Below are 10,088 nucleotides of genomic sequence, written 5' to 3'. Positions count from 1 at the left end.
GAGCCTAGATATGACTAGGCTTCTGTGGTACAAGCACAAACTCAATAACATAGGAGACCATAGACCTCCTAAGCTAGCTTTAAATTCCAGTCAAAACCACCTAACGCTCAACGAGGTCAGTATAAAGACACTAGGGCCTGGTTAAACCATTGGGAGATCAACGAGAACGTTGCATTGCAAAACATTAATAACATTACAAGTATTTTTACTTATAAGTTCAAAAAAGAAATGTGGTGTGAGAAAGATTTAGAAGCTAAAAGAAAATTAAGATATTATAAGGAGGTCATCAAACCCACCCTAGAAGATCAAAAATATCTCTCTGTTTTAACTAGCTCGAAGAAGAAAATTAATATAGCCAAGATTAGAACGAACTCTCATGAACTCCATAGTGAAACGGGTTGTTGGTAAGTTCCTAAAACACCATGGATAGAAAGGTTCTGCCATCTCTGTGAGAATACGAACATCAAGGATCAAAATCACTTCCTCTTAGAGTGCCCGCGTACAACCACATTAGATCTCAGTTTCAAAATCTTTGTTGCAATACTAACCTTCCTAGCCTTTTACGCTGTCAAAATTACAGTGAGTTCGGGAGGCTTCTCTCCAAGATTTTTGAGCATAGGAATAAAATCTTAAATCAAAATAAATAATTCGTTTCTTTAGGTCCGATAGACCAAAGTTTGGTCTCATGGACGTTAACCACCACCATCATTATCATCATCACATTTTTTAAATACTTCATATCAAATTTATATTAATAATAAAATAAAGTATACATTTTTATAACAATGAAAAATGAAAATAAAAATAATGATTTAATTTTAATCAATTCATTTTTTAAAATTTAAAATTGATATAAAATTATATTACTTAATATGAACATTGAAATATACTAAACTAATTTTCTTTTTAATATATATATATATATATAAATAAATAAATAATGTGATTTGAATACATAATAAATTATACTTACTTCTCATTCTAAAATGTAATATTAATATTATTTTTAAATTTTCATGTAAAATGTTTTTTTATTTATTGATGACCAATAATATAATGAATTTGGATAACTGCTATCCACAAATCTAAAATAAACTCTAACAACTATTCACAAATCTAAAATAAGCTTTGATAATATATATTTTGGATTTTTATAATTTATTAAATTGTTGTGACAAATTATTTATTGAAATATCTACAACCATTTAAAAAATAATCAAGCATCATGGCATCTTATTAGCTCCTCTACATTGCTCCACTTTAGAGAAAGCATTAAAAAGGTTTCATTAAGAGTGAAAGGACTATTGGAAATTTGTGCGATTCCTCACTTTATATCTAGTATTTCGTTTCTAAGAAGGGCCACTATGTTTGGAAGAAGTCAAATATTAAGTCATGAGTCCAAGTATCTTGTTTTTAGGTATTTCCATCTCCACAGCTCAACGACTTATTTCCCTCGTTAATGTTTTATTTTATTCCAAAGAAACCAAAGGCGAACATGCTTGGTAATCTTTCTGACATGCTTGGTAATCTTTCTGATTGAGGTAGAGTATCAGAGAGGGGAGAGCGATAACAGTGAGCCAGCTCATTCTCGATGTATTTATGGTATGAGAGTTTCCAACGATCTGAAGCCTTAAAAAGGAGGAGGTATGGTTTTCATGATTATGTTGCATCATTTACTTCTGAAATAATTTGGTATTATTTCCTCCTTGCAACTATCTAGCCTTGAGTTTTTGCTTCTAAAGAATTTTTTCTTTGTTTTCTCCTTCCTCATTCCACCACCTTTTGATGTTGTCGTAAACTGGTGGAGGCAGAAGCCAAAAACATTAAAGCCTAAACAATATGTTCTTAGGAATGGATTTAACATCAAGCCTTAGGTTTTTGCTTCCAAAATAAGTTTTTCTTGTTTTCTCCTTCCTCATTCCACCACCTTTTGATGTTGTCGTAAAATGGTGGAGGCAGGAGCCAAAAGCATTAAAGCCTAAACAATATGTTCTTAGGAATGGATTTAACATCCAGCCTTGGGTTTTTGCTTCCAAAGAATTTTTTCTTGTTTTCTCCTTCCTCATTCCACCACCTTTTGATGTTGTCGTAAAATGGTGGAGGCAGGAGCCAAAAACATTAAAGCCTAAACAATATGTTCTTAGGAATGGATTTAACATCTAGCCTTGGGTTTTTTCTCCCAAAGATTTTTTTCTTGTTTTCTCCTTCCTCATTCCCCCACCTTTTGATGTTGTCGTAAAATGGTGAGGCAGGAGCCAAAAAACATTAAAGCCTAAACAATATGTTCTTAGGAATGGATTTAATGTTCAAATTCAGACCAATGGGCCAGCGATTTCATCCCCTTACGTGACACTCAGTATTTCCGTCAACAGAGGTGAAACATTTCCATTAATCAGATTTTCTTTAGCACCACAGATCCTAAAATTAACATAAAATATGCCCAGTACCCAAAATCCCTTTAACAAACCTAAAACATTTATGTTAATAAGGCTCTGCTTAGAAACGTAATTGCTATTTCAGATTCCAACCACCGTAATTTGGTGATCGAACCACTGGATTCCGACATTCGGGTCGGGTTATAAAAAAATCAAAATATGGAAATGAAAATGCCTAGTACCCGAAATATGATAATTGAGACATAAATTCTGTTACTTGGATGTTTTCAATGTGAATTTTTGGTTTTTTCAATACCTAGTTGTCTACCCTGATCAGATAGAGATTACATGGGAAGGTTTTAAAATTTGTCAAAGACTTGACTTTTGGGGCATTCCTTTTCGATGTTCTTTCTGTCATCGAACGGGCCATCTCATCAGGAATTGCAGGCATCGATCCAAACACAAGTCAAACAGGCATCCTTTTGAAAAGGAAAGAATTTTGGCATCTGATTCTCCCTCTGAAGATGTAAGTAATTTCGAAAATCACTTTTCTTTTCAATCAGCAGATCTTCGATGCTCACAGCTTATCTATCAAAATCAACCTGAGTCACCAAATCTAGCGAACATCGAATGCCCCCCTATCCCTGAGCCGCATGATGAGCACGCGGTGCCTTCTCCACCGGTTATGAAAAAAGCGGACTTCGTTGTGGGTTCTCATCCTATTTTGATTACATCCTCCTCGCCTTCTCCCAATGGGCCACCCTCTGTCATTCAAAAAGGAAAGGAACCTATGATGTCCCCGACTCCCTTCAACTCTCCGTCTGAGTCCCCTGTGAACAGATATGATAGTGACATTGATCTCCTTCTCCAATGGAACCCATCGGTTCTCGAACCTTTGACTATTCATAAGCCTTCCTTCCCATTCATCAGCCCCAATTCTGCCAAAAATATCACTATCAGAAAAAAGCAAAAAGGGGGAAGCCGTCACTTCAGAGGTAGAACGATTGCTTCTGATCTGGGGGTTACAAATCTGTCTCTTGTGGATGTCCCAATCTTGGAACCTACTGTCTTGCAGCCTCTTAGAGCATGTACGGCTGGTCAGGCCTATAAATGACCTTCTTAATATCTTTCAATATTAGGGGTTTGGGCGCCACCCCTAAATTTCTGGCGCTAAAAGAGACACTTGTTTCTACTCATCCCCATATTATCTTCATATAGCAATGCACTCAAGTTCAGTGTCTCTGGCTTTCTTCAGAAGAATGTTTCCGTCTTGGCATATGGTTGCCACTGAAGATGATGGTATGTCCGGTGGTCTGGCAATTTTGTGGGACCCAGCTTGGGTCAGAGAAAAGGCCTTCAAATGTTGCGCTGGGATTCTTATCTCGACTTCTATCAGAGGAAGGTCTCAGATCCTCAACATCTTGAATATTTATGCTCCCTATAGGAACAGATCCCCTTTCTGGGACAAGTTGTTTGATTCTGAAATTCTAGACATTGAATCTTTATTAATAGCAGGTGATCTAAACATGACCCTTAACGCTTAGGAATGTTGGGGACAGTGTAGGAAGAAGGATCGTATGGCTGATAAAATGCGACAGGAACTTTTAAATAGGAATTTAGTTGACATAATTCCTGAGAAAATGGTCCCAACGTGGGATAACGGCAAGACTGGTACAGCCTTCATAGCTAAAAGAATTGATTTCTTTATTATAAATGCCAGCATTATTGAAAAGTGGGGAATGCCTGTCGCTAGAACTGGAAATGATTTTTCCTCGGATCACAGGCCCATCTTCCTGGAATGGATGAATATGGATTGTAGGATGGGCTATCCTTCCAAATTTAATAGATCCCATCTCCAGGACAAATCTTTCAATGAGCTCATAACAAACAGTTGGAGGGATATCCATCAATCTGAAAGGGCTTTCTTATATACTTTTCGGGAAAAAATTCAATTGTTGAGGGATGCTGCCAAGGATTGGCAAATAAAGAAGAGGAAGAAGGACAAACAGGAGCTATTCGATATTAAAAAAGAAATATGTTATCTCTCTAACTCGGTCTATTATAATGGTCTATCTTTTGATCAAAAAAACCTTATCAGAACCTTGGAAAAAAAGAAACAAGAGTTGCTGCAAAAGGATGAAGCATCATGGAGGCTAAAAAGCAGAGCGACATGGCTCAGGGAGGGCGATCGTAATACAAAGTTTTTTCACAATTTCGCCAATGCACGAAGGGCGAAGAACTCTATTTGGAAGATTGAAGATGGCAAAGGGGGCTTTCTCCACACTCATCAGGATATTTTGGCTGAAGCCACAAGATTTTTTCAAAATCATTATAAATGGCAGAGAAGCGAAACAAATGATATTCTATGGGCTGTGGATTTGATGCCTGTAATGTTTGATTAGGGCGCAAAAGATGAGTTTTTTAAGCCTATTTTGGAAGAGGAACTTCATGATACCATTAAAAAGCTCAAAATGGATAAAAGTCTGGGGCCCGATGGTTGGCCGATAGAGTTCTTCTCTCATTTCTATGATTTGTTCAAAAATGATATAATGCGCATGGTGGAGGCCTCCCGCATATCCGGGAATATTAACAATGCGCTAACTGCCACATTTTTAGCTCTTATTCCCAAAAATGACAAATCGGAATCATTCTTGGATTTCAGGCCGATTGCCTTATGCAATACTCTCTTTAAAATTATATCCAAGATAATTGCGGAAAGGATGAAGGTTGTTCTAAATTCCTTTATATCAAAGGAACAACATGCATTTTTAAAAGACAAACTCATTCTGGATGCCGTTGCTATGACACAGGAATGCCTCTTCTCAATCATTTCCAATAATATTGATGTCGTCGTTCTAAAGATAGACCTAAAAAAGGCTTTCGACTGCGTAGACTGGGGTTTCCTTAGAATCCTTCTTGCTAAAATCGGATTAAGAGCTCAAGGAATTAACTGGATAATGGCGTGTGTTGAAAACGTCAAATATTCTGTTATTATAAATGGTATCCCTTCATCTTTCTTCCAAGCGGAGAGGGGTCTTCGCCAAGGCTTCCCTCTTTCACCACTTCTATTCATTCTTGTGATTAACTCTCTTAGCTCTCAGATCAATATGGCAGTTGCTGAAGGGAGGTGCAGGCCGATTAAGATATAGAAGGATATCTCCCTTTCTCATAACCTTTTTGTAGGTGACATTCTTATTTTCGCGATGTTATGTAAATCAACATGGATTTGTCTAAATGTGATCTTTCAGAAATTTCAATCTGCATCTGGTCTGATTATAAACACAGACAAGTCTATGTTGTATCATAACGAATCAAATCTGGACTTAGCTCAATGGATTGTTGCGCTGTTTGGCATAAAACAACTCTGATAAAGGATGGTTTTATATATCTGGGCTTCCACTTAAAAGCAAAGGGATATCGATCTCGGGACTGGCAGTGGCTGATTGATCGTTTTTATAACAAAATTTCATGCTGGGAGATGCGATTTTTATCCCTGGCGGGCAGATTTTCCTTGGTGCAGGCCATTCTATCTCAACTGGCGGTTTATTGGGCCCACCTCTTCCTTCTTCCTGCATCCATTACAAACAAAATGAAATCTTTGGTAGCCAACTTCTTATGGGGTGGCAGATCATATCAGTCCAAGATCCATTTAGTGAAGATGGATTCTATTTCAAGGCCGAAGAAGTTGGGTGGATGGGGCCTTCTGCACATGCGATCTTTCGGCAAAGCCATTCTTTGCAAATCTCTTCTTTTATGGCAAAAGTCAGTGGAGCATCATCATTAATCAAAAATATCTCAAAGGAAGGAGCATGGTATTCTGGTACAGGAGGCAAACATTGGGCATCAAAAGAGGATCCTCTATATGGCTAAGCTTTAGAAAGATCCAGTCTTTCTTCATGGAGAATTTAAGATGGAGCCTTTCCTCAGGATCAAGTATTTATATTGGTTTTGACTCAACCATGTATAAGCTAGAATCGATGATTCCCCCTGCCTTTCTCACCTTCTTCTACTCAAGAGGCCTCTTCACGTGGAATAAGTTAATTAAAACTTGGTCCTCTCAGAATCCAGTTTGGAAGGATGGGGTCGAATTATCCTTGCCCCTCTCTCTTCGCCCCTTATGGTTATCGACTATCAACAGCTTTTCAAGCAAAGGAATCATTCAATCGAGTTCAAAGGATGAACTGATTTGGTCACTCGAGAAATCCTCTCAATCTATCTGCGTCAGAGATCTATATGCTGCTTTCTCATCTAGCCAGCCGTCTTCTTCCCCCATTTTTCCACTCAAATTTTGGAAAACATCTTGTCTGCTCAAGATGATTCTTTTCTCATGGCTTCTCTTCTCGGACAGGAATCTCACCTGGGAGGTTCTCCAAAGAAAGGGATGGCAGGGTCCAGGAAGATGTCAAATGTGCCTTTCTGAAGCTGAATCCAATACACACATGTTCTTCCAATGTGCCTCATCTTCTACAATCTGGTATGACTTGTCTTTGATTTATGGTTTTTCTCACCGGGTTTTTTCATCTGTTCAGGATGGTTTCATTTGGTGGAGTGCTCAGAATCCTACATGGCGTTCTTTATTCATTCTCACCTGCTGGTTCTTATGGAAATGGAGAAATGATCGCATTTTCCAGGACCCCAGGACACCCCTTGCTTCTATCCTAGTCTCAATTTTGGGTTTCATGCCTCCTTCGGATTAATCACAGATCATGGTCTGCTTTTAGCAAGCTCTTTTTGGACCCATATGCTTTCTTATTTGCGGCTCTTGCTGATCCTGCACATTTTAAATCTATTTTGATTGTCGGCTTCACTTCCTCCTTGTGAAGCGTTATATGTTTGTTTTTCTTTGGCTAACATGCTGTCTGATCATCGGTGATAGTATGTGATACAATCTGTAATTATGTTGACTATGCTTTACCGATTCTCATGTATTTTGATCTTTATATTCACTTAATATAATCCGTGATGATTTTCTCTCTGAAAAATTTTACGATGAATATATAAATAAATGAAATAATAAAATAAATAAGATAATTGAAACAAATAAATACTGTTAGTTAGGTTTCAATGTGAATTTCTGGTTTTTTCAATACCTATTTTTTTAAATTTACAGTAAATAGATAAATGAATGAAATAATAAAATAACAGGAAACAAAATAACTCAGTAAAATAATTAAAAGATAATATAAATATATATAAATAAATGAAATAATAAAATAACAAAAAATAAAATAATTAAAAGAGAATATAAATAAATGAAATATAAATTAATTAAAAATAATAAAAATAAATACAATCCATTTCAGCTGCCCTGTGAGCATATTTGGTGCAATTATTTGCCTAGTAGATTAAACAGATACAACAACTACCCTATTATCCAGACATGGGAATATGACACATTTATGGTGACCATAAATTTGTGTTATTAATTCATAGTGAGAAAAATTATATATCTTCGAAGGCTTTTAATGAGTAAAAGATAATAGTGAATTATCTATTAATTGAAATATCAAACTCAAACATAGTGAAACACTGTAATTCAAAAACAAAAAAAAAAAGTGTAATCCCACGGAATATCTAGTGAATTCACACGATTAAATATCAAAGTTTTTTTATTGAGATAAGTAAAATAAAAATATATAGTTACTGAAATGCATTTTAAATTTATCATATTATCCAATTATCAATTTCACTTGGAATCCTAATGTTATCCAATTATCAATTTCACTTGGAATCCTAATGTTGACTCTTCACTCCGTTGAAAGCCACGGCTATTCCAGAGAAAAATCTAGTGAATTCACACGATTAAATATCAAAGGATTTTTACTGAAATAAGTAAAATAAAAATATATAGTTATTGAAATGTATTTTAGATTTATCATATTGTCCAATTATCAATTTCACTTGGAATCTTAATGTTGACTCTTCACTCCATTGAAAGCCATGGAATACTCCATGGAATGCCATGGCTATTCCAGAGAAAAATAGAAAATGTCCAAAATTATAATTATTTTACCTTTTTTCTCTCTATCACTTTTTTATTTCTAATTATTATTAATTTCCCTTCTTTTTATTTTTCCTTTTCTTATTTTTTATTACACTTAATTAAATTTGACCTTTTAAAAAAGTTTTTACTTATTCCTCATTTATTTAAAATAAAATAGACACATATATATTTTCTTTATTCTGTCATATATATATAAAATTGGGTTTATCATAAATAATTTAGAAGAATGATTATTAGGCGAATCAATTAATGTAAATTGGGTTTATCATAAATAATTTAGAAGAATGATTATTAGGCGAATCAATTAATGGATTATTAGGCGAATCCATTAATGTTGTTTTATAAATGTAAATGATTTTATAAATTTAATTGTATATATTTACCTCTATATTATTATTTTATATTATTATTTTTTAATGAGATGAGAAAAATAAACATATTATAAAATGAAATTAAAAATAAAATAAAAAATTATTATTTTTCTGACTTAGTCTAATTTATAGATGAAATAGCTTTTTCCACACAAATTTCAAGCAAGATTGTACTTTTTTATTATTCAAAATAAATATTTATGAATATATAAAGAGATTCAGCACCTACAAACTCCAAAAAAAACTCCAAAACTACTCTAATTTTACAGATTAAATAACTTAAATTCAAAATTTTAAAAGTCTCTACCAACTTAATATTAACCAAAAAAAATACCCAAAATAAATAATCTCATCTACTAATTAGCTATCAAAATTTCCCATATATATTTATGATACTCTTGAATACCATCCATTATTAAAAAAATAAAAAATAATCTTTATTTCTCCTACTTTCTTTCTGTGAAAATTCTGAATAACAATCTACTCAATTGAAATTTGAAATCAACTAATAAATTATAAGGTTCTTTCCTATGATATATATAAATATATATTAAACCGTAGGTCGTTTACTCTTCAATAATATGCTATTGTCTTCTAGCAACTTTAAATTTTCTGTGATCCTTCGCCATAGAGATTCAGTCGTTTTCAATTTCGCAAGTGGATATCTCTCAGATTTGCTTTCCAACATTGAAATGAAGGAATCTCTGGTTAACCTGTGGACAATGGAACTCCAAAACACATTAATCTAATCGTCAGAGATAAGGTTTAGATGTATGACAATGCACACCAGCGTACTATCTCATTTAGTTTGAGTCTGGTGAAAAAGAATGTGTTATGCAATTCCGTAATTAAAGGATCTTGAGCGCTAAGTTGGGTAATGATGATGACAGCATTTTATAATGAGATAAATGGTTCAACATTGTCTGGATGGCTGTATTTTAAAATGAAATACTCGGTTTTTTCAATTGAAACCTAGGAAAATAACATTTAAGAAATATTTAAAAGCCAAAGAAGGGGTCACACAACACAAATGTATAGTATTTCCTGTTTACACCGGGACACCACAACGGTTCTTCCTGCAAGAATTACGTTGATGGATCGTGACTATGGCCTAAGAAAACATGCTACTATCTTACGTATATGTCCTATCTTTGCGCTCTTCGAAATAAATATTTGAAAGAATTTTTTTGGGGGCGAATTTTTAAGATTATAAAGCCGAGCTTATCTCAATTGCAGGTTCTTTGGACCTGTTTGAAGTGGCCAGCCGTGCCCTCTCCGTCTTCGTTACCGTCTGTTTACATAATTAGAGAGATCCATACCCAGGGATTAAATTTGACG

General features: G+C 34.6%; 1 protein-coding gene across 1 annotated transcript; it reads left to right on the top strand.

Annotated features, from left to right (window-relative positions):
* Positions 1–3,952: 3,952 nt before the first annotated feature.
* Positions 3,953–4,777, top strand: LOC149155984 (uncharacterized). Its single transcript, XM_089444596.1, has one exon. It carries the CDS (start codon positions 3,953–3,955, stop codon positions 4,775–4,777), a length of 825 nt encoding a protein of 274 aa, XP_089300722.1.
* Positions 4,778–10,088: the final 5,311 nt, after the last annotated feature.

This window comes from Pinus tabuliformis, chromosome 9 (assembly GCF_031772625.1).
Source record: "Pinus tabuliformis cultivar Carrire ecotype Pingquan chromosome 9, CPIR1, whole genome shotgun sequence".
NCBI classification, from domain to species: Eukaryota; Viridiplantae; Streptophyta; class Pinopsida; order Pinales; family Pinaceae; genus Pinus; species Pinus tabuliformis.
The sequence above is the reverse complement of the archived record's forward strand: the minus strand, read 5'-3'. Positions and strand labels throughout refer to the sequence as shown.